We start from the raw sequence: 25,153 nt of genomic DNA, 5'->3' as shown, positions 1-25,153 counted from the left end.
CTGAGACCTCTAACACTCTAATGCCAATTATTCATATAAATAGTAATACATTAGAAACTAACATTTAAGTTGTTAAACAAATAAAATGTTAATATACAATTAAGATTGGAATGCTAAAGATTTAAATAAGGCAGGAAATTCCAGGTTCACAGGTGTGCAAGCAACCTTAACTTTGCCCTGTACGTGTACAACCTATGGAATGGTACTTTTCTATATGCCTGTCTCATTTAGTATACAAAATGGAGAAACAGCAAGTAGGAAGATCTGTTTTGTTAACATCGCTAGTTCTGGTAATTCAAAAAATGCAGAACACCTGGAATATGCAACATAATATCTGAGTGTTTCCTCAAGTATACGCACATGATGCGGTATGAAATCTATTTGGTAAAATATTACCAGGTTAAGAATATGCTATTTTATCTTCTTTCTAGTTATATAAGTTTCCAAAACTGGAAAAATATCAGTTTTGCACTTCCATCTTAGAACATACAGTTTGAGGAGACAGCCCCAAACTGGTTTGGAAGGGTTTGCTGTGAGGGAAGGAAAAAGATTACTTTTTCGAGTCGTTTGCAGGCTACAAGACAAACATATCCACAAAAAAACCCTTACAACCATCATGGTGGAAGTACTTGAAGGGCTGACAGAATAATACCCCTGAAGGCACGCCAGCTATTCACAAATCGCATCTCCTAAATAAAGCAATTAGAATAATAAGGAATCAGTGAGACTTTCTTGTGCCTTATGCACTTGAGACATCCACTGGTTCAATAATGCACTTAACATTTATAATAACTGTGCAGACGTCTCTTAATAAATAACTGCATAGCATATATTCATACAAATTACGTGTTTAAGGATAACACTAACTGCAGTTGTGGGACTTCTCAGAGCTGGTACCCTGAACAAAACAGGTTGCCATATGTTCCAATTTAATTTCTGATTTGTCAACAAGCAAAGGTAGTACTGCCAAGCTATCACAGGTGGTATACCATAACTGCACAAAAAGTTAGGCTAGAGATCAGCAAAAAAAAAAAAAATTGTTGTGATAATTCTCACCTTTCTGCACAGAGCGTTTTGTAACCAGTGTCCTGAAGTTACACATTGTGAAAAGAAAAGAAGTTGTATCAAGATTCTATTTTTTTTTTTTTCCTCCACAGCACAGTATTAAGCACAATATAGTGAGCTGTGGCTAGCTCTCATGAAATACAATTTTTCTTCCTTAACACCAAAACTCTTTCAGTCTTTCTTTGTGTAAAATATCAACTTTTCTTTAAAAACAAACAAAAAATGGCTTTCCAAGCCCTTGGAATCCCACAGAAAGCTTTAAAGGGTCATTCAAAAGTCAAGAGGACAATTTAGCAGCCCCAAGGGAAGTGTTTTAAGACGACACATGATTTTTCAGTTGATCTCATGATTTTAAACACTAAAAGGTGATTTTTGAATACAAGCAAGTATATTATTGGCTTGTCCCTGGTGGCAGGGGAAGTGTGGGGTACCGCAGCTCAGTGAGCTGCTTCATGTCAGATGAGACATGGAAAATGAAAAGAGCTTTGAGCTTACAATTTGTACCTGTCTTTGTAACAGGTTAAGTGCGTGCACAAGGTCAGTTATCACAGCTCAGCTGATGCATGGGATGGCAATTGCACACCTCAGCTCTCAGAGAATCCAATGTCTCCTGCCCTCCCTTTTTGTTCTGGAAGGCATCCTCTGGCAGGTGAAGCTTCCTCCTGTCACACACCCAGCTGAAACTCTGCCCAGACACTTCTCACAGTCACAAACCCGGGAGAACCCGGCACAGCATGCAGACTCAAACATGAGGTTGCTGTGCAAGAGAACAGGCTACACTGGGGAAAAAAGACTTCTCTGGATGCTCTACAGCCAGCCACAACCTAGTCTCACATTTTTGTAAGAAAAACACATTATAAGGAATTGTTTGATTTTAATGAAAGTTTGGTTTTGGTTTTTGTTTTTAAAAAAGAAAATACCTAAATCACATAGTATACCCTGTTTCCACATAGGGAATTTAGTTAAAAAACATAAGGATTATACTAATTAAGATATCAGGAAAAGATCTCCTGAAGGAATAGTTAGGATCAGTGACAGAAATGTAGGAACTTGAAGTTGTCAGTGGCAAACACACAGTTCCTAGAGCACACAGGTACAGGGAGTAAGGACTCTTTCAAATCTTGTAAAAGTAGCATACTTAGTCCTCTTCCCTCCCCCTTCCTGGCCTCCCTTCGCTCTGTAACCATGTAATTTATTGCTGGTGAAAAGTGCCAATTGATGACATCAACAAATTAATTTTCTTTCTTCAGAAAAGCTACCAGAAAACTCCAGTGTCTGCTCCACCCCAACACTGGGAGCACATCCAAGAACTAAGAAAGCAATCCCTCCTTGCGGGGGCTGAAGGAGAACTTGTATCACAGGGCAGAGTTAGATAAACTGCAGCCATTCTTCTGCCTTGATGATTTTAGGCTGATCTGTGCTACTAAAGTGTACTCCTCTTTAAATTTAAGTACTATTTTCAGCAACCTCCTGCAGTTGCCGAAAGGACTGCAGCACTGTGTAGGTATTTCTTTGTGCTGCTTCTAGTGGCATGGATCCCCACAAGACTCCTTTTTCCAGGTCTTTGCCACCTAACAACCAATTCATGGGATTTTTACTACAGTACATGTAGATTTGGCCATGCCACTTAATTAGAAGCAGTCCAGACTATGAAAGCAAACCCCAAACAGAAGGAAATATATGGATTCTACCAGACTCGCTCATTTGAACAGCCTCAAGGTGTGTGATTGCTTCATGCTTTCTAACATAGTGTCTGCCAGTAAATGTCAGGAACCCATAAGCAGGCAAAAATCTTACCCCGACAGTCTCCTTTGTTTCTTTTCCCACTTACCAAAACCCCAAAGTGACTAAGTTCCATTACAAAAGTCACTTTGATTTAGCATGTACTTATCATCAGAGAAAAGGAAAAAAAAGTGGTTACAAAGTCTTCAGCTTTGAACATCGATGTTACCCCATTATTTTACACTCACAAGGCTCACTCATTTAAAATTTTCAAAATCTAAGCCAATCAAAATCAAGAACAAACTTGGCTGACTGGAAAGCTGGTTGTAGAAAGCTGTGAATGGATGCTAGCTATAGAAAAGAACAATCCAACAAATGACTATGGGGTTTTGCACATATTAATTGGAATATCATATGAGCTATGTTTAATTTCGTCATAAAATCTGTATTGGGAATCATATGCTTGTAAGTTAGTTAAAGATGACCTTCATTTTAATAGACAAGAAAATGTATATTTAATTTTCCAAAGAATATATTAGTCGTTCAGTCTTGTTTTCACATGCAGTAATTACAAATTTTTAAATATAAAAAGTGAAATAACAAGGAAGATCTACTAATGATTCAGAGACAGATGGGGCATAAAGTCCAAAGCAACATGCTGAGTTTACTTTCAAAATTATATACTGTAATGATGTTATTTTGATACAGGCACACTGGTAAAGCAGCATATGACTATACCTAAAGCTACTTTAAATAGTTTTCACCTAACCAACAGCAAAGATGCATTTCTCCCAAATGCCAGCAGGAGCAATGTCCTTGATCTCCATTTATGACAGAGAGATGTTTGGTATAAATGAATGTAGGAGGCCAAGTTTATTGTAAATCATCTGTGTACCTCTTTTTCCTATACTCAGGTTATTCAGTAGCTTTCACACACAGCTGATATTTACTGTGCCTAATTTTAGCATGGTCTTGTTTTTTTGCTTCAAAAAGAAAGGTAAAATCTGATCAAGACAAATTACACCCCTGAAGTGAGCCAACACTTAGTGATTGCTACTCCCCTACATGTTTTATTACACCAATTTAAGTGTGAACATTCACTATGAAAAATCAATAAGCAAAAAGCACTGCAGAATTGGGAGATTAAAAAAATCTGTGTTGTTGTAATCCCATTTTTGGAATGCAGTTCTAAGGCACGTTTAAAACAAGAAATGCCAAGTCCAGCTATTCCAGAGATCAAGTAACACTATCTATTTCACTTGTCTTGCAAGTATTTCTGGTGCCATAAAAGACAAAAGCAAACAAACAAAAATCACTGAAACCAATAGGTAGGATTACCAGCAGGTTTACCTAATTGGATAAACTGGGGATCGCTTTTCACTCCAGGTCCTGCCCCGGTACTTGCTGCCACTTCCACGCTGTATCGAATACCAGGAACTAGGGAGGGGATGACTACAGAAAAGGTGGAACCATCTACCGTCTTGTTTATATGGTATCGACTTTCATTGCCAAGACACCAAACCTGCAGAGAAGTAAGTGTATGTATAAATGTTCAAAATTCAACACTGAAGGAAAAGTAGAAGGAAGGATGACACATTCTTTTTGCTGCATGAAGAAATTTAGAATGCCTCTAACATCTGCAGTCATGGATTGCTGTCCTAGGCACTGTATATATACTATATACTGAAAAGATATTTCTTGTTCCAAAGAGCAGCTCTAACTACTAAAATTATTTGATGGGTTTATTGTAATTCATTTACAGTTCAACCAGTGACGTCAGTGCTAATAAAACTAAAATCATTAGTTAACACTGAACAAATAAATGAAGTCCCGTAGCCAAGAATCATTCACATAAAAACCAAAGTAAGAGCGTTCAGTTAAATGAATTTGCAATTCTCTTGTTCAGGAATCTTTTGTCAAGTAAGGCTTTCTTCACTCCAGTGCAGGGGCAAGTCTTTCATCACATGATGTCAAAAGAGAACCGATGTCACGCTGGAATCCAACTGTTATCTTTTTTGGAAAAAATGGCAACAAGAGGCAAAGATTGAGTAATATGCCATCTTCTATTGACAGGCAACAGCATACCAGATATCATTTTTTGGTTGAGATCAAGACACAGGTCTAATGACTTCAATTCACCACTTGTTAAATTACATCAGTGATATTAAACGATTGTGAAAAACAATATGGTAAGACATATTTATCTCTTTAGGCCTGCACCATTGATGCAGCACATGCTTTTAAGAATATGGTTGAACTCTCAACTGCTATTAAAGGTGAAGGAGCAGCTAATCTAGATCTGCTAAAAAATTGATGACGCTGTATTGATTTCCTTTTTATTCCCTTTCCACAAATGTATTGCTCTACAATTAATATTTAACCAGAAAGTTAAATTAGTTAGAATCAGTATTTTATCTGTAAAGAAGCAAACTTTCCTAAGAACAGCAGCATTTTTGAACCTGTGCTGACTGTACACAGGAGGGAAGATCTCGCTTTTGACATATGGAGCTCCTAAAAGATTTAGTATCCAGATAGCTGCTCTTAATCCCTCATGCAATTCTGCTGCTGTGGAGATTGCCAGGTGAGTGAGGTAGAGTTTCACATATAGAACTGCTAGGGCCCTTTCTGTAGAACCCTTTCCACCTGGACACTGGAAATTTTATTTCACTTTCAGGACATGGTAATGCCCTTTTTCCTTCTCTGGATGCCAAGGATTGAAACAAGGCTAGTGGGCTGTGAGGATCTGAAATATATTTTAAGCTCCTTTGAAACAGAATCCCAATGCAGCATATGCATAACTGCTGCTGTAGAGCAGATCAGAGCACAGAAAGAGAAGGAAGTCTTGTTTTTATATTCTGATATTAAGTAGAGACTGTTTCAGTCAGCAATAGTGGTGTCATTATTAGTAAGATTGCTCCTAAATTGTAACGGATGGTCTAGTAAAATGCTCTTATGTAAATAAGAACTGCATAAAGTGAGGAACAACTGATTTAAATCTACATTTTTACTTATGTCTTTCACAGAAATTGTTACTGCTACCTTTTAAAATGGCGTATGTGTAAACAATAAAAACAATTTATTACGTACTTGTAACTATGCACTACTAATTCATAATAATATTTTGTTCTCAGGTGCATGGAGAAATTAATAAAACGTTAGGTTAAACATCAGGTTGACCAGTACTTGTCATACTCTGACTGTACCTAAACAGGCAAGTGAAAACAAACTTTTAGAATGTTATGAAGGAAGGAGGAATTCATATTATATATACATGTAAGTGAAGAGAGAATTAGTATAACAAGAGAGTTTCTAACTTCATGCTAGGGAAGGAAGGAATGACTCTTGCTGTGATTTGAATTTTTGGCTTTTTTATGTGTGCTCCTGACAGTTCTTAATTAAGATGGTATCCTCCTTCCTATTTATTTTATCCTTTAATTACAGTAAGTACACTTGTGCCTTAGATCTGAGTCTCTGAGAAAACAAAGAACTCCCCCACATATGTGTAACTTTTTTTCTGGGAGAAGACATAGGAAATAGAAAAACAAAGAGGAAAGAAAAATTTTACAAGACTTCTATGTTTTTTTCTTGTTCTTAGTTCTTAATCTGAAATCACTGGTTCTGCATTTATGTAGTTTTTAGACAGAAAAAATAGTTACATATAGCAACTTAAATAGCAATTACATATAAATTAATTGTGTCCTTTTTCTGTCCATGGTTAAAAGTGTAAAATAAAATAATGGAATCAACACAAAAAAATGCAGATTTGAATCATGCCAGTGTGCCACACAAGCACTACAAGATGCTTGTTCCTACTGATAGCCTATTACCTCTCAATGCTAGGAGGTATGGTAGGTATTATATGCACTCTGAACTGTGAATTTCCTGACTTTTACTGTTTTGTCCTTACAACCTTAACATTCCTCTGATGCAGTTTCTTGATGGAAATAATTCCATCTGTTCAGCTCAAGGTCTGTCTTTAAATAAAGTAACTTTGCATTTCTTTTTTTCCCCAGTTACATTATATATCTGAAACTAAGCCATAAACTTATTTTTTTTACAAGTTGACCAGGTTCTGAAAGGCGTTGTATTACTCTGATCATGAAGCTTAGCTACCTCTTACCTTTCCCATTTCTACTGAGGAAAAGAAAGAAAAACAGAATGAGTTTTGATGGCTAGGAATATATGGCTATAGCACAGTGTATTAACCTAAAAAATAGGCAAGACATTCTCATTTAAAAATTTTTCTCAATAATGGGCATTTACAGGAGACTAAACCCAAAGATCCTGCCTCTCTGTGGATATAAAACTTACTTGATAGCCACAGCTAGACATTTAAAACATCTGTAGCTTGCTTAGGAAAAATAAGCTTCATTTATTTTGCTATGTACATTTTTGCAAAACAATTTGAATTGAAAATAAATACAGTGCACGTCGCTAAACAAACAAATAATAAATATTTTATAATATACTTACAATCTGTTAAAAATGGAATGGCATAATGAGAACTCTGTGTGAAGTAAAAGAAAAATTTCTATACACTAAATACATTTATTATCATGCAAGCACATTCTCTACTTAAAAGTTTCCATTTGTTTTAACTACCCAGTTAAGCATAATTTACTCAGATCTTAACACTGTTAATTATTATCCCTCAGCTTTTCAACTCATTAAGCCTCTTCATATTTACTACCTCAGCCAATGTCTTTGAGTCACAGAATGGTTCTCAAACAGGTATGGTTCCCTCTCTACTTGTGTGTGCATTTCTCAAGTTATAATGAAGGCAAGAAGGTAGTTGTTTTAATTAAGAGTGTTGACCCTTTGCTTTGATTTATGGAGGCTGTTTTAATTGCCTTCTACCATCTAGACAAAACTACTAAATACAGCATTTGAGTCCAAGCGGTTTTTTCTCTCGTTTGCTCTGACTAACCAGTAGATGGAGGCAAGCATCCACGAACAACCTAACCTGTCACTCCCCGGCCCACAGCCCCTCTGCCAGGGGCTCAAGGCATGCCGGCAGTACCTTATACTCCTGAACCCTCCCGTTCTGGTTGTCCTCGGGGGGCGGCTGCCAGGTGACCACAATTGCAGTCCCGTTCCCATCGTTCTTAGTTACTGAAACACTCTGAGGTGGAGCACTAGGAGCTGTTTGTTTGGAAAGAAGGATTCAACAGTTAGGTTTGTCACATGCAGAAGGGAGTCTTCCTCTTAGGAAGATGGTTTCTGGACTATACAAATGCATTCTTTTATGCCCTCCCTTCATTGCGGGCAGTTCTTTGCCCACAAGATAAAATGATACAGAAGTGATGTGAACCTGCAACCAACCTCCTGAGTTCTGCTGCAGTATCACTGTAAAGCACAGGAAAAAGGTCACACTTGTCACCAGACTCTCCAAACTCAGACACTCATTACCTGAATGTCACAGTCCTGACCACTGAATTTCTCACTGGACTGAAATCCTCTCACCCAGGATCAACAGTTTTGAAAAACAAAGTCTATAAATTGACCCCAATAGAATGCTAAATCTCATTTCCTGCAGTGCATAAATAACAATGACCAATACAAAACTTATTCAAATCAGGACAGAATGTGTTAATATTAACACATTAATAATAATAATAGTAATAATAATAATAATAATAAATGTTTTGCATTTTAAATAGTCTTTCTAAAAACTGGATGTTAGCTGATGCTTCAGATGGATGCAGTTAGGCACACCTCTTGAACCACTTGCAGCAATAAACCAGAGCTACACAGCATTTATACTGGGGAGTGAAGAGAGAAGGGGAAAGGTTGCACATCTCAACAGAGGCACTGAAATCCCTACTTAGAGGCACTGGCCATCTTGCATATTCATTATGTCTAAGCAGCAACAAAAGGAAGAATTTCATGAACCTTCTCTTTTTAGTGCATGTATGAGATGGAAATACATAATTTAGTCCACTCTATCTGTTGTCCCCCTTCATCTTTACATTTTGTCTTACTGATTGATCCAGATATAAAAGCCTTCTAAAAATGTGCTTTCCATTCCCTCAGCTGTAGCACTTTGATGATTTCTGTGGTGTCTGCTATCTACTCAAGATGGTGATTAGCAAGTGCTTGAATCTGACAGAAGTCACTTGTGACCAGACCATGAACTCAGCAGGGAGGAGTACATACTGCAGTGAAGATAAAAAGCGCATTTCCCATTGTGTGTTGCAGGGGATTTTTGCACATCCCTCTCTTTCTGTCTCTCGCATGTGGTTCTGAATATTTACTTCTGTGTCACCAAACAATCCACATAATGATCAGTCCAACACAACCTCCTCTGCTGCAGATTGCTGTTCTCAAACAGCACACACTTCAAACAAAATCAAATAATGAACATATCAGAGGAAAGCAGGCCAGACCACTACTTCAAAAAGGAAAGATGAAGACAGTCTGACTCCTACTTGCCTTCTTCCAGGGTCTTTGCAAATTTCACTTCACTATCTGCTCCCTGAAACTCATTAAAAAAAGGGCGGGCCTTGATTTCATAGTTTACACCTTTCTTCAGCTCGGGAATGATAACGCTGTTTTTGGTTGGAGTCCTCACTTCAAAGATTAACCACTCTGACTCTCCATAGGATGCTGGTGTAGGCCTGTACAGAATCTTATATCCTTGAATATACTGGGATTGCTGGTCCACCTGGCAAGACAGCAGAAAACACAACACATCCTTTAACAAATATGAATCAGGAATGATGTCTGTGACATTATATTCAGTCCTTGGACTATTCATTTATTTTATTGCAAGTAAATGACACTCCCAAAGCAGATGAAAGCTGCTCCTTGCATTACAGCAAATTACAGGCCTGATTCACAACTGCATTAATCTGTGTGATGCTGGTAGAAGTGCACTGGTTTCTGTGGATTTATGAAGGCATTAAAGGGGGATAACGGGGTTGTATAATATGCTCCAGCTCCATGAAATGAACAGCCTTTGCATCTGTGGAGTGATGGAGCTCAGCACAGGCCAGAATTCTGCCTGGCAGGGCAGGGGGTACACGGGGCAAGGCAAGGGCAGGGGATACACAGCTCCACAACTCAGGGTGATGAATACAGAGATCAAAGAGAGAGCCTGCCAACCCTCCCGAGGTGTGGATGCCTCCCAAAATCAATGAAATGAGCACCACTTCCTGACTGCTTCCTTCTGGAGAAAGTGAATTGAAAGTGCAGCCAGCTGGCACTATCTCCATCTCTGTGATTAGGCTGGGCTCTGTCAGAGGGCAGATCTGCCCAAGCACTTCCTCCACATCCAGCCACTCCATGGGAGGCTCCTCTGCGGGAGGGGAAGGGTTGTCTTGAGAGGGCTCTAAAGAGGCTCATAACTCAGTATGGTAACACAGATGAGTCTTGGAAAAGCAGATCAAAATGATGCTCAATGGTCCCGAGTGCTTTTTGGACTGAGGTCATTTTATATCACATGTTTGGAGAAAGAGATCTTAATGTAAACCAGGATGGGACTAAATGTGTTTGGCTATAGCTAAAACAGAAATCCTTTAGAAATGATCTCTCGTGGAGCATTCATTATCTTTTAAGTATCGGTTTCAATTTCTGATGAATAAGGAAGTCCAACAGCAACTACAAAAAAATTTTAAGAAGTGCATCAGATTTTCCCTATTTTCAAAAATCTCATGCAGGGATACAATAAAACTGTTTCCTTGTAATTTTACCCCAAAAAGCAACATGTTTAATTTTTAATAATCACATAAAGAATGCGTGTGTTAGCTGAAACTGAGGTAATGCTTATTTTTGAAATTGCAGAAAAGTCACAGGCCACCCAAGAGACTGACAAAAACTGTCTGTCGGAAAAAGTTCTTCTGTATGTAAAGGTCAAACAAAGTCATGATAGCAACCTCAAAGATGTTTTAGCATTATTAGTTAAAACAGGAGATTGCCTGCTTCAGGGGGCCATACTGCAGGTGACAGTGTAATTGCTGTGCAACACAGCAGATACCATTTGTACTCTTACAGCATGGAGGAGCCCTGGTCGTGGACCAGGACTCTACTGGACTTGGGCTCTTCTACAAAGTCAAAATGCCTTTTGTTCCTGTACAAAGTGTTCTGCCATGGCACGGCAGGGGCTACACCCTGTGTTATCCTACACTGTCCCTGCCAATATATTGACATATTCAGATGCAAGTCCTAAAAAGACCTCAAAGCTCATTCCCTTTGGATTTATTCCTGCACCTAGTATAATTATCCTTCATTTTTTCTTCATTCTGCATTCTATTTTAAAACTGCTCTTATTTGAATTACATTTTCTTATCTCATTGCTTGGTACTTTCAGTTTCCCTTGTTGTTCTTTCTCTTCATTTTTACCTCTTGATTGCCAAATGTGCCCAACAGTAAGCCATTTCTAATCCTTTCTCTCACTGAGGCCTCAGTCTTGTAAGCCTACTCGAATCTTTTCCCCGTATGTTCCCATTCCCCTTGCTTCAGGACTCCTATATTTCCTCATTCTCTCATTTCCCCTGCTATTAATATATTCTCCACACGGCCAACTTCCTGCTTCATCCTACCAGAGCAACATCAGCACATCTGAAAACTGCCCTTTTTGTCTCTTCTCCTGTATTGAACATACTCATAGACTGTGGGAAAGGATAGGTTCAGATGAGGCTCTATGAGTTTGGGTGTGCTTCTCAGTATGTATTTAGGATGGAGGTAACACTTTCAAACAGAATTATGTAGTATTTCTCTTCACTGGCAACTGTCATACAGAGAAGTGCTCATGTTATCTCATTAGGGGACTGATACGCTTCCTACCAAAAACAGCGAAAAGGCTTCAAATGATAAGACTTAAGAAGGCTTTGATCAGCCCTTTAGCTTCCAGAGGAGGACTCTGAAACTCTCACCATATTGTAAGCAGCACTTTCTATGGAGATATAAAATGGTGAAAATGGGAGAAAATTTAATGAAGTAGGGAAGCAAAGCCCAAGTAGCACTCATTCCAAAGGAAAACATTTGCTAGCACAACTACACAGCCTCTTAAAGCTTGACTCCAGTCAAATAGTACAATTCAACAGTATATATAACCACCTCCATGATACAGATTTATACTTACAGTCCAATGGACTTCAATTGAGGAGGAAGAAAGGATAGTAGGGTTGTGCAGATGTAGTACCACATCACCTAGTTCTCTCTGGACCTGCTTGTGATCAACACCTTGACTTGTTGGTGGAACATCTGTAATAATTTAAAATTCCATTCAATATATATGATTTTTAATTTAAGTATATGTAAATACAAATTAATATGTCATAAAGTATATGATGCTATCACCAAAAAAGCTTCCCCTAAGTACTTCTCAATTACGTAAGAAAAAAATACATGAAGTATTTTCCTGAGCAAATCACCAATGCTTAGCTAGTACCGAATCAATGCACCGCACTTTCTTTAACAGGGAGAAATAGGAGGGAAATGTTGCATAAAAAGAAAAACCATGCTCAGCATGTCTTTGGTAAGTGACTACAGCAGCATCTCTTTATTCCTTCCTGCTGGGAGGAGAAAACATTCTATTACCCACTGCAAATTCCAAGAGATCAGGAAACCTATAAAGAAAGGCAAAAGCTGAAGCTGTATCTTCAGATAAATACTTGAACAATTTTACTGTTTTTAATTAGAAAATAAATGTAATAACTGAAGAAAAAAAAATTAGTCATGTGGCTCTAGCTTCTTTGATGGCAAGTGACTTCTGTAAACAGGAGACAGAGCACAGCTGAGTGCTGTCTGACTCTACTGACATTTGGTCTGTCTTACAGCTAAAAGAATTGTTCATACGCATGAAGGGACAAATTCCTCTCAAATGTGCAATGGTACAATGGAAACACATATTTTCTGCATGCAGAGCCCTTGAAAAGCCTATTTAATGGAAATGGAATGACTGTCAAACATGCATAAAATCTATAGGGCAATCACTAATAAGGTGTCTAAAATATACATGTACTATGGACAGCAGAATAACGTAGTTTTTGTATTGATTTCATATCTCTCTCTGATCACTTCATTTTTAACAAATACCATGCTAACTATGGCTAAAATTCACAGACTGGGAAATTAATAAAAAGTACTTTTATTTACTTATGTTTAAATTAATCTAATTCAAGATACAAATAAATACATTACATAAACTTTGCTCCAGTCTACTACTTCCCTGCTGGACCTCCTCTAGTGACAAAGCAAGATCAGAAAAATCTGCAAGGGTTCTGGTTCTCTATAGACCCTGGAAATTTCCATACCTGTCTGCTTACAAGTGCCAAAGAGAGAATACATAGAAATTGCATCTATATTTACATACAACTACAGCTACTGTAATTAGTAGAATTGTAGACTACTTTGAAAGCTGAGGTTTGGATAGTGCAGTTGATGCTGATACTGAAGACACATTAAATATAAGTGCAACAGCTGTAAAGCAGGCTTGTAGCACGGCGGTCATATTCTCAGTTTAGCACCTTTTGGTGTTCTCTAAATAATAATAAAACCATTGTAAAACTGCATTAGGACAAGACATGAGGACAAGTTTCTTTCCAGAAATACAGTTCCCATTTGGGAATACAGAGCCTATGTCGCTTTGAACTTTTATCATGCAGTTTCCTCAACATATTTACAAGAAGATGGGATTTCTTCAAAGTTAAAGAAGCAAACAGGTAAGCGTGCAGTCAGTGAGTGACAAATCTGGACTTTTAGCAGTGAACACTGATAACAACAAAACAATAATTTGCTCTCTAATAAGCTCTCCACTGAGTCACTGCTGTGTTCACATGTATATGTTCTGCCAAACAGTACATTTATTAGAGTATTTCCCTTCCCTCCAAGTTTGAAAGCATTAAAGATAGAAGCTTCTCTTTGGACAGTTGCATAAATATCACCCTGCTTAGAATATAACAGGAAAGTCAGTGGAGTAATTAGTTCTATTTTTGCTAGTCCTAAAAGATGAGTCATCAACAATACGAATCAAACTATTAATAGGCTCAGCCATTTGCGCATCTGTGCTATACAACAAGACGTGTGTTTTCTTTTTTCAGCTCCAACTTTCCAAGACACAGACTGCCAGTGAGGACACCTAAGCATGTTGCTGTTAATGTTGGTAAAGTTTAAAGATGAAGGTAGGTTAGGTTCCTAGTCTGGACATGCATTTAGGACAAGACTATACCACCCTCTAGACATAAGTCTGCAGCTTACACAAAACTGAAACAGTATTGGAAGAAGAGAGGAACCGCTTTAAAGAATTTGACACCTGATTACATTTCCTACTATTGATAAAAATTTTATCTATTGGTTGTTATTTTCACTCAGGCTTTGTGGGGTTCTCAGCCCAGAGGACAGCAAAGCTTTTCCATGCCATTAAAAACCATTCAATTCTATTGAGTAAACAGCACACTGCCTCATTTGCTCTTTATCAGAGTCAGGTCAGTGATCAGTTCATTTGGAACATTGAGACCCGTCCTCATCTCATTTCCAGGAAGGAAACTACACTGCATGAAAAAGAACTCGTGTAGAACACTGCAGCCTGTCCACAAGTAATGCATGTTGCTCTATTCCTAGGAATACAGAAATCACTAAAAGTTACTAAATCTCTCCTTGGTAACAGACTATGGAACTCATGCAATCCTTATTTTCTATGTGGCTGTGACTCTGCTTTCTCTATATATATCCATTGAAATTTTCACCCATCAGGAGAAATGCATAACAAAGGACAGCAATGTGAAATTGTTCACTCCCCAAGGGAGATGAGAAATACTTGCTTTCAGACCAACTTCAGAAAAAATGAAAAGTCACCAAAAGAAAATGCTTTGTTTCCTTTAAGAAACTTCTTCTCAAAAACAAACATGTACTTACTAAGGCAAACAGACAAACAACCATACCACACAGGCACTCCTAATAAGCCAGTGTGTCAATTTCTCCAGTAAGTAGGAAAAGCAAAAAATAAAGAAAGATTCTCTCTATCACTTTTACTTTGAAAAGGGATATGCCCAGTTTTTCTCTTCTTAAGGATCTAAGTATTTCTACTGGTAAAAATGCAGGCTTCAAAGTTGCAATGCATTATTCCCCGCACACCACCATAAGCGTCATTTATTTTCTACAGTGAACACAAAGTTATTTTAAATTTTACATAGCTGAATTCAGTCCATAGCTGGACTTCACTCATAGCTGGAGTCAGCAGATGACTTCTTCATCCACTACTACCCAGCCTTTTCTTCCACTTGGCTATCTCGAAGTATTGTCTCTCTTCCCTAATATTTTACTTTCAATAGTTGTACTACCAAAATATTTCCAAAACCTCTTATCTACTGGCTCATGATGCCTAACTTCTTCAAATTTTAAACTTCTCTCCTTCCTAATGCAGCAGAAACCAACTTAAATTATGTACTGTTTCTTGCTCTGTCTCAGTCTTAAGCCTCATTCGATTCACTGGACATAATAATAACTTTTCCACAGAATTGGAGGATTTGCATGATAACTTAAAAAATTTCAGAGATTACTTTTGTTGCTAACAAGAGCTATTCTGCAAGATGTAAATATCTTTGGATAAGAGATACTAGGGTTTCCTTAGGCAATGAAATACGCTGTCTAAGCACCCTTCAGAGTCTATGTTATAGAAATAGTAGAATACAGTGTTTAAACTTCTATCTAGTATATATTATAGCCAAAATAGGCAGACAGTTGAAAGCTACCAGAATTCCTGCACCTGGTATTGCTCTGTCAATTTTGACACCTAAAATGTTCAGTATCAAAAGCTTACCTTGAGTTTTCACTGGATCAGATATTTGGCTCGGGTCACTTAATCCATATGCATTAGCTGCCCTCACAAGGAATAGATAAATTGCATTAGGTTTTAGCCCTTTAACTGCAAAACTCTCTGTTTTCACATTTTCAGCTACAGTTTGCCAGCTGCTACCAGATGCATGGCTACGGACAAAACACACACAACAGCAGGTTAGCATGTGCTTCTTTAACAGTGTATTACATATAAGCACAAGTACAGCAAGATCACATGAGACTTGTATACCTGAAAGCCTCAATTATGTAAGAGGTTGGTGTTGCACCTGAATTCAAATTAGGTTGCCATGACAATGTTACTGTATTTCTGCTGACATCTGTAACCTCGGGTTTTGACGGAGCACTAGGAATCAAGTTTGGGTCAGTGGGTCTTGGTGGCTGCACTGGGACTCCAAACTCTAACAAAGGAGAGAGAAATGCTGAGTAGAGACAGGAAGCAGCTGTAACCTAAATGCTGTGCACATCCGCACTGGCAATTTATGACAGTCAGGTATCTTCTGCATTTCAATTTCTGATTTTCCTCTACATATTTTCTCCATGCAGAGAAACGGTAATTGATTTACCTTGGACCTCTATGTATGCACTCCATGTAGCTTCGCCACTTGGGGTTGAGGCAATGCAGGTGTACCGACCAGTGTCGCCCAGCTGAGTGGGAAAAGAGAAGAATAAATATTTGAAACAATCAGGCACTCAGTGGGCTAGAAAAGTAATTACAGCTCTCTGTGTTCCCCCATGAATATGGATAAACGTATTAGGCTGTAAAAACTTCGAACCAGAAACTTCTTCCATTAGAAGTTATGATTTCGTGTGCTGCAAAATGAAAATGGATACTTATTTCTGAGTATTTGTTGAAGAACTCGAAAAGCCACAGATTCTAATTTGAGGTTACTTATTCTGTAATGAACAAACTGAAGTCCAATTCTTATAGCATTTATTCCTTACTTTGCAAAGGTCCTAGAAGTAAATTGAGAAGGAACTCTGATGACAAGACCCCATGCAACTGTAAGCCTTATGCCTAAATAATGCCTAGGGATTGTCTGGACTGCAGCACTAGAGAGCATGTCATCCTTGAAACAAAGCTTAAATATTGCATAGAGCCTTGTACATATGGGGTTCCCTGTGTTAGTATAAATTTCACTCTACAGCAGACCCAAAAAGGAATCTCCATATGCTATTCTCATCTAGTTCTGAACGTTGGATTGTTTGTCCATATGTGACTTAATCACATTTCAAAAGAGTTTTTTTCCCCAAAAAGAAATGCTATCCTCCTAAGATCCCAGCCTCAGCAGATGACCTGAACGGAAGTGCTCAAAAATCTGAGGTTCAAACTAAGGCAGTGTAACTTGTAATTGGTAACAGGGCAACTCTAGGGAACACAGTGAAGTGATACATTCAGCCTAATTTTAAAAAAATACTACATTTCAAACCACAGTAAAGATAGCAGAGAATAGTCAGTATGCTAAAACTTCGTATTTTAAAACGTTTTACAGAATGTGAGGCACGACCAACAATACTGACCAGGTGCTTGCTACAGTTCCCCAAGGAAGCCAGGTATCTGACAGGTGGCTAACCGTTTGAGGTTTGTTTACACTGTCGAGTGAATATGTTCAAGCTTTAAAAACTGTTTTGAAAAATCTGTGCAGGTGGCTCTACTACTGCAGTATGCTAAACAAAGTTTTTCTTTATAAACATTTGAAATTATTCGATCATTTTAATCTAGTAGTGCTAAAGCCCAAACAATTTAAGGATCTGTCTTACTGAAGTACAAGTTTTGCTTTCTCCTTCATGTTTTAAGTACCAAATAATTCCCTTCATTAATACCTCTTAAAACCATTTTTCCTTATGAAATCTGAAATAACGTGCCCTAGGCAGAATAAGCTGAGGTGTTAAGCATAAAGAATGAACTATCTGAAAGCATGAAACATCAAATATTTTAATATAGTTATTTAAAATTCCATTAATTCTAAATGTAGGATTTACTATATCAAAAGAGCCTGGAGGTGAAAAAACAAAGTGAAACAAACAAGAAAACCCATTTGCCATTTCAAGCTACCTTGGCATATCGGATCTGTAATGCTCCTGTCTCCAACTGCTTGATGCGAGAGTCCTGGGTAGAAATGAGGATCCCATCCTTTTTCCAGAGGATAGTGGGCATTAAAGTGCCTGTAGCTACACAGTTCAGTACTAAAGTACCATCCACAGCTACAGTCTGATTCACAGGACCCTGTCGAATGACAGGGGGAGGCCGGTCTGCAATCACTGCAAGAAGAAACAACAGGAAAGAGATTTCTGCAACTGGAAGCAATTTTCTAATCATCTAAGCAACAGCAGTTGCTTAAGGCTTTGAAACAAACTAAAGATAATTAAACAAGTAATTAAAGTTGGAGGTATGCATTATTCAGGGCAGGGTGCATTATAAGGATGCACAACTACAGAATTTTAAAATTATATACAACACAGTATTTTCAGAAAGTAAAGAAGCATTACATATTACTTAGTGGTTTTCTGCAAGGCATTCTCTAATTCCAATGCCTTTATAAAGTGATAACGGAATGAGAAAGGACTTCCCAAATTCTTTGTCAAGGCACAAATTTCACCCTGTTCATCTCCTGACCTGTGTAACAGAATTCATACTTTCAGCATTCAAAGTCAGGGAAAAAGGGGTAGGCAGGTAGGGGATAACCTCACAAATATGTACTTCTTAAAAAAAATTTATTGTGTACCATCAACTAATCTTGGTGCTGTTTCTTAATTGGAAGATGCCTAGCAGTAAACACAAAGGTAATGAATAGGATCATATTAAAAATTTTCAACTAAGAAATATTTTTCCAGTAGTTTCTCACTTTTCTATGTTCTATGATGACTTAATCTGTCAATATGACCTCAAAGTCACAAAGAGAATCCCACAGGGTGTTTGAATCAATTTTAATGCATCTTTCACACAATGAAAATTAAATGTTATCAATGGGTTATGTAATAACTGTACACAGGACAGTATAAAGTCCCAGTATTCACAGAAAAAAGAATGACTGTCTACATGAGGGTGTTTTTCCATTATCCAATGGATAATCAGAAAAAGATGTAAAAGCTATCTTACTGTGTTTCAGTGACCTCCTATCCAACATGACATGAACAGATGATCTGAAAATAAAGACAACTTTAAATGACATAAATCTGTTCAGCAGTGTCATGGGGGCTCATGTAACTTAAAAACTGGTTTGGTAGCTGAAATACAAACCTGAAGTTCTGATAATTTCTGAACATCATATATTTCTAAATTACTTTGCATAATAACAGTCAGGATGTTAGTACTGCTTTTTTTGGCTAAATTCCAACTGCTGTAATTTCATTTGTATGTTCAGATGACACTCTGTGTTTTCAGCTGCATAATTTATCCTTTACTTCTTGTTCTAACCTGTTGCAATGCACTGCAATGCACTGTGAGGCCATTAGTATCTCTCTGCAGAGACAGTAAAAAATAGTTTGGTTTTGACTTTGACAGGTTTGTAAGGAGCTTTGCAGCTATCAGTGGTTAAGAGGCTGACCAATCTGTGCTCTACAGGAGAAATCTAAAGCCACTGAAATCCATGGCTTGATGGCAACTTCTATTGCCTTTAGGAATACCAGGGTATCATCCTGCATATCCTGCCTTCACTTTCATAGAAGTTCCAAAAAATATTGTCCCAAGACATTACACGAAACAACTACCCATCAGATCAATCCAGAGCATATAATCATAGTAAAGGAATTATATTTAATTTGATTTTTTCCAAGTTCAGATGGCATAGTCATTAACAGAAAACCTCTTAATTTTCTTTTAAAAATTTATTTCTCACCTTGCCATGGCCTTCTCTCCAATGAAAAATGGATAAAAGTGGATTAAGAAATGTGGTTTACCACTTGTGAGAAACCAGAAAGTATGCAGTCCTATTCCTCCAAACAATCTCAATCCGGTGGGTGTAAATAAAAAATTTTATCCTCCAGCTTCACTGCATGTTTCTAGTACTGCACTATTTCTGTTTTCTACGGGGCTTAGTTTATGGAAACTCTTCTCTGACAACAGCTTCTCTTCCCTCAGAGTCTCTCCACAGACTGCATTTACCCTCTTTTTCCGTAAATGCTAAGATTATTTTTCCTATGTAACTTTGCTATTAAATATATGAAGCATTTCTGTTTATTGGCAAATTGATCTTACATCAGCATATACTACTGCTTGCAGTCATGCTCCCTCTAGCTGTTTCATCTTAAATATTTTTCCTAACTGCTCCTAAAAAACAATGTATAACAGTATTAATTTGCATGTTATTCTACTGACTTCCACACTGATCGAAGTTTTTCGCTTGCTATACTGCAATATTAAAAGGCAGGGAAAAAAAACAGGTAAATGAAGATGATAAGCAAACGGACACACAATAATAGGGATAAAGAGGTAGGCAGCAAGCAATTTGAAAGTAAACTAAATCTACTGGGGTAAGCTAAAAAAGAGCCAGATAAATTTACAGATCTGACAGAAATACATAAACTGAAGTATACTTACTAAAGACAAAATGGAAATACAGTGTTACACAATATCCAAAATTTTAAACCCCTGACAGTGATGGCCAAACCAGGATCTTTATGTTCAAAGACACATGCATTTCTTCAAAGCAGATTTCAAAGTAGTGCCATATCATTCCACTGCTGTCTTCAAATAAAAAATAAAAACTTGGAAATGATAAAATAAAGGTATCATTACCATCAGTAACTTCCAAGTAGGCTTTTGTTATGATACTTCCTGCAACATTTAAAGTCTGGCAGATATAGTACCCAACATCAGATCTCTGGACATTGGTAATAGTGAGGTCTCCTGTCTGGGAAACTGAAAATCGACTGGATGACTGAGGGGGCTGGTATGAGAAAAGCAGATTCTACAATATGTATAGGAAAGAAAGGGGGAAAAAGGGTTAAATTCAAACATCAACAAGATTAACTTTAATATATCTAAACAAATCAATCTTTTCACATTATACATAAAATGTTCTGCTCTTCGTATCTTAAACATGTCTACACCACAATGTGAAGAGTTTTAATAGGATTTTTTGTGATAAAATAGGTGCAGATATGCACATATAATAATGCAAATCTTTTGGGATTGCTCTAACACCCTCTATGGTCAATGTTGGGCTTTACACAAAGTTTAGCAGGCACTAGCAAAGATGTGATATGTACAGATACCGTAATGGTGCAAGCAGCTGTGGTAAACCTAAAGTAATTTGCTTTAACATCCTTTTTTAGAACTTACTTCAGGGCTTTCTATTTATTTTACTTAAATGGAGCTTTTGGTTTACTTATTCATATTTCAACTTTTGCCACCTTCCTAAGAATGGAGCACTTTTTAAAGAAGAGATGCTGTTTAGGTTTCTCTAGTCATAGTGTTTATGTTCTGTAACAACTCTTATAATACAGAATTAAATCCTATGCTAGTTTCTACTTAGATAGTTTTGGTATGAATTACATAGTATTAAAGAACAGCAGTCAAAAATCAGAACTGCAATAAAAATAATACAAATCCTTTACACAAAATACTGATTCTGAATTTCTACCTATGGCTGAAAAATTTGTTAATGAGATTACTTTCAGGTCACAGAGGCTATTTTTAAGCTCTCTTTCTTGCCTAAGTACACTTTGCATTTCCAAAAATCATCCAGAAAAATGGGACACAACATCCTCTACTTCAGTATTAGCAAACACTATTCACTGGCCTCCTCCTCCAGTTCTCTTCATCATCACAAGTGGTCACCACTCAGCAGAGTTAAAAACGACTCAGAAATTTATGTACTAGACAACACTTGGCAATAAAAAAAATAAATCCAGTTCATGCAAAAATACAAACATAATATACTGGTATAATTATATCATTGAAGATGATCATCTAAATTTGGTCAGCAGTCTAGTTGTACTTAGGTATTTAGACAGAAATGTTGCAAACGGAGTAAAGAAGCCAATCCCTAAATGTTCTCAATTTCTCTGGCCCATTGTTTTGTAACACAAAGAACCCTGTCATATGGTATTGCACCATTCATTCCTTCATTCACAGGAAAAACAGAATCCCATATTCCTTCTTTCCTTCCAATAAAGAATACATTGTGTCACATCCCTCCTTCAAATGATGACTCTGAAAGAAAACTGTGATTCTCCTGCCATGCTGTATTGTGTTTCACCCACTGGTTTTCAAGATCATTTATAAAGAAGCTGAAAATATTTTTCCCTCCCATTCAAATAATGAAGATGGGAGAAAAAGTGACCGATTCAGGTATAACTTGTCAGCCAACTGACTGAGTGGGAAAGTAGATCTCCTTAGCCCCAAATGAGATTCTTACCCATGCAGTGATCCAGATCAGTACAGCAAACGGTGCAGTTTGTCATAGACAAACACACGGTAAACTAATAGCTGCACCATAAACCCAGAGCCAAACTTTCTGAAAATTTAGGAGTGTTTGGCAGTTCAAACAAACTTCAGCATTAGTCATCTCTTCATCTCTTAAAATTTCTGTTAGGTGAAAAAGATCTTCATAGTAGTGAAACATGGAATGTTTCTAGTTGTTTCATAGATCTATTTTTACACTCATGGAGAAAATGGGAGATTGAGCAAAGCATAGATATCCTTTCTATTAAGGCTGATATCACCTAGCATGCATGTCACTTTGAAGCAGAGAAGAAATATCCATCATCTCAAAGCTCTAGATCTATTTCCCACATCTTTAAAACAATAATTAAAGTATTTTTTTCTCATGTGACATCATCTCTTCAAGTAATTGCCAGGAAGAAGGGACAGAAAGGTTGTTTTACCTGACTTCCTTCTCTCCGCCAAAAGATGGCTGGCTGAGGGTTTCCAGTTGCTTCACACTGGAAAGTCACTGTTCTCCCCAGTGCAGCTACCTGATCTCGAGGCTTTACAACAAACTGTGGAGGCTCTGAAAGGAAAATACCAGAAAATAATAATAATAATAATAATTAAAAAAATCACACTACTATCAGAAAACCAAACTTAGCCTAATTGAAAGCACAATTTGCCTACTGACTTGAAATGGTGTAAAACAGGATAGTTAAGTTTCTTTAATAAGGAGAAGCAGCACAAAGACACATGACTAATCTAACAGCCACAGATCCAGCATCATTCAGATCATCTTTTCTGTTGCTGGACCTCCCAAATAAAACTCTGACTGTGCATCACATGCCTTCATTGCTGATCACTTATACAAGGAAGTAAGTCTCATTGACTTAATGAGAAAACTTGCAGAGCAAGTCACCAAAACAAAGAAATTTGTTATAATTTGTTTTTTAAAGGAGTAGTATGGCTGTCAGTCAGAATGGTGAAATCTTTGAGGGACAATTGGCCCACAGGCCACACTTTGTCAAGGGCTGCAATAAACACTGTTGAGTAACTCTGAATTCAAGCTTACATGCACAAAAGTCATAATCTTTGATTTAGGAAAGCTGAGGAGAGAAAAAGCACTTAATTGCTTATATAAGAGACTTCTGATGTAGTTGAGGGTCTCAAAAAAATTTAGACAAAAGCCCCAGAAATACTATTGAATGAATTACAACCATTTAAGATCTTCAGTCCAATTCTGAACAGGAATGAATTTAAAGAAACAGCAAAGCTAAATGTCTTCCTCATTTACATAGGCAAGGGCATGTTCAAACAAAATATATATGCAAATGAAGGCAAATTTGAAACATCTGCTCAGCTTAACATTATAAATACAGACAGCATTGTCCAAACTGTTTGATTTATACAGATTTCAACAACCCCTTCATCTAGTAGTAAATAGAATGTCAAAAAATCATGTCAGTAAAATTAAAAAAAATCAGCATAGATGACAGCATTAGCTATCTTGATGGGGCTAGCACATAAAACAACTAGCTTGTTTTAGAGGCTGTTAACTCTTGCTTCTTGAAAAACGTGCATTGAATGAAAGCCCAGTTACTTTTTAATTTCTAATTCCTTCTGATCATTTGTCCAAAACTAATTATGCTCTCCCTCTTTGAGCTGAGAATAAAGGGGAAGTTTTGAATCTGGCGTTAATAACTAAAATGGTTTTGGTGCTTTGTTTTTGTTTTTTTTTTTCCTTTCAAATATTTCTGCATTTACAAGATTTTCCTTTAAAAAGAGTGTGAATCATACCATTTAAAGATATAATTCAGTGTGTTTTATAAACCTGAAGTAGGTTTATCTAGAATGAACTTGACAGCACTCAAACTCCTTTCTAAAAAAATTGCTTTCAGTGTTCCTGTAGGCCAGTACTTTCAGTTATCTGCTTCTCATGCCTTGTGTCTCTGCTCCTTACTGAGATCATATTAGAATATACTCTTCCCATGACCTTCCTGCTTTGGGAGGAATTTTTAACGCACAACATATTATTATTTACATCTGGATGCAAATGCTACCTTTCCTAGAACTGCCTTATATAAGAAACTATCCAAAATGAATGTCAGATTGACCTACAGCAATTAGCAGACTTCAAAACATTCAGCTCTGAAACATTCAATCAATACCTTGGAAGAAGATGTGCGAAGACTTTGACATGACAGCATGTTTAATTTAGAATAGAAGGTAAACCTGTTGGGGGTTTGCCACAGGGTTGCACAGTATGATGGGGAAAATGGAGATGAGGGTGAAGTACCTTTGTAAGGCTTTTGGATGCTAATAACAAGAATAAATTTAGCATACCTTCAAATTTAGGGCTTGGCTGTTTCTGTATTAGTCTGTGACACAATGCCACACAAAATGAAACTGAGGGTTTCTAAATCCTGTGCTAGTGCATAGGATTTATAAGGTTTCAGATTTTATTGAACTTGAGAATGGGTACAGCTGTAAAGAGATTAAAATATTCTGACCACTGAAGAAATAGCTGAATGCTTGTGATTCTGGTACCAGAAGATGACTGGTCGGGGTCTACTGAACACAAGAAATAAGGGGAAATTCAGTCTTTCAGGTAACCATAGTACAATTTATAAAATGTAAATAGGCATATGTTTATCTAGATATTATTCTATATATGTATTTTGTATGTATATTATTCTATATATATGCATATTATGCATATGCGTATTATTCTAAATCTATTGCAATTAATGTAAATAATAAATATCCTATTAGCTTCAATGTCAGAAGAATTAAACCAGTTTTAAGTGAAACTTTGTTATTAAATTCCATTCAAAGTTCACTGTACTGGAAGCATTTTCACTGTCCTTTTTTAACTTCAGTTTGCTTTCACACCTCATTCAGTGATGAATCTACTGTAAAACATGCTGAAATAATAATCCACTTAAGGAAACAACAACTTCTATCCTTGAGAACTTTAAAACAAAAATAATTTTTTACAGAACACTTTGAAGTTCAATGAATGCAGCCACTGAAGATAAAAGACATTAAGATTTGTCTCATTACATCATGTAAAAACAGACAGAAAGTTAGCAACCCATTACCTTTCTCTTTGTCATTAAGTTACCCATACTTCATGCAGAATTTATTCTGTGCGATGTGTCTTGTCAATAACAAGTAAAAGATGGGAGCTGACTGGTT

The 25,153-nt window shown here is 37.1% G+C and overlaps 1 protein-coding gene across 4 annotated transcripts in view; it reads right to left on the bottom strand.

The window, feature by feature from the left end:
• Positions 1 to 25,153, bottom strand: part of ROBO1 (roundabout guidance receptor 1) — a 745,923-nt gene that overhangs the window by 40,222 nt on the left and 680,548 nt on the right. For all 4 annotated transcript variants that reach the window (XM_074901499.1, XM_074901485.1, XM_074901493.1 and 1 more), the window contains 10 exons: positions 22,414 to 22,538; positions 20,321 to 20,492; positions 17,639 to 17,844; positions 16,149 to 16,230; positions 15,815 to 15,983; positions 15,548 to 15,714; positions 11,870 to 11,991; positions 9,220 to 9,451; positions 7,808 to 7,929; positions 4,138 to 4,309 (listed from right to left, as the gene is read on the bottom strand). In XM_074901499.1, the coding sequence (XP_074757600.1) occupies positions 4,138 to 4,309; positions 7,808 to 7,929; positions 9,220 to 9,451; positions 11,870 to 11,991; positions 15,548 to 15,714; positions 15,815 to 15,983; positions 16,149 to 16,230; positions 17,639 to 17,844; positions 20,321 to 20,492; positions 22,414 to 22,538 (1,569 nt within the window). The remainder of the gene's footprint in view (positions 1 to 4,137; positions 4,310 to 7,807; positions 7,930 to 9,219; positions 9,452 to 11,869; positions 11,992 to 15,547; positions 15,715 to 15,814; positions 15,984 to 16,148; positions 16,231 to 17,638; positions 17,845 to 20,320; positions 20,493 to 22,413; positions 22,539 to 25,153) is intronic.

Source organism: Athene noctua, chromosome 1 (genome assembly GCF_965140245.1).
Source record: "Athene noctua chromosome 1, bAthNoc1.hap1.1, whole genome shotgun sequence".
NCBI lineage: Eukaryota > Metazoa > Chordata > Aves > Strigiformes > Strigidae > Athene > Athene noctua.
Note: the sequence above shows the minus strand (reverse complement) of the source record. Positions and strands in the feature narration are given on the sequence as shown.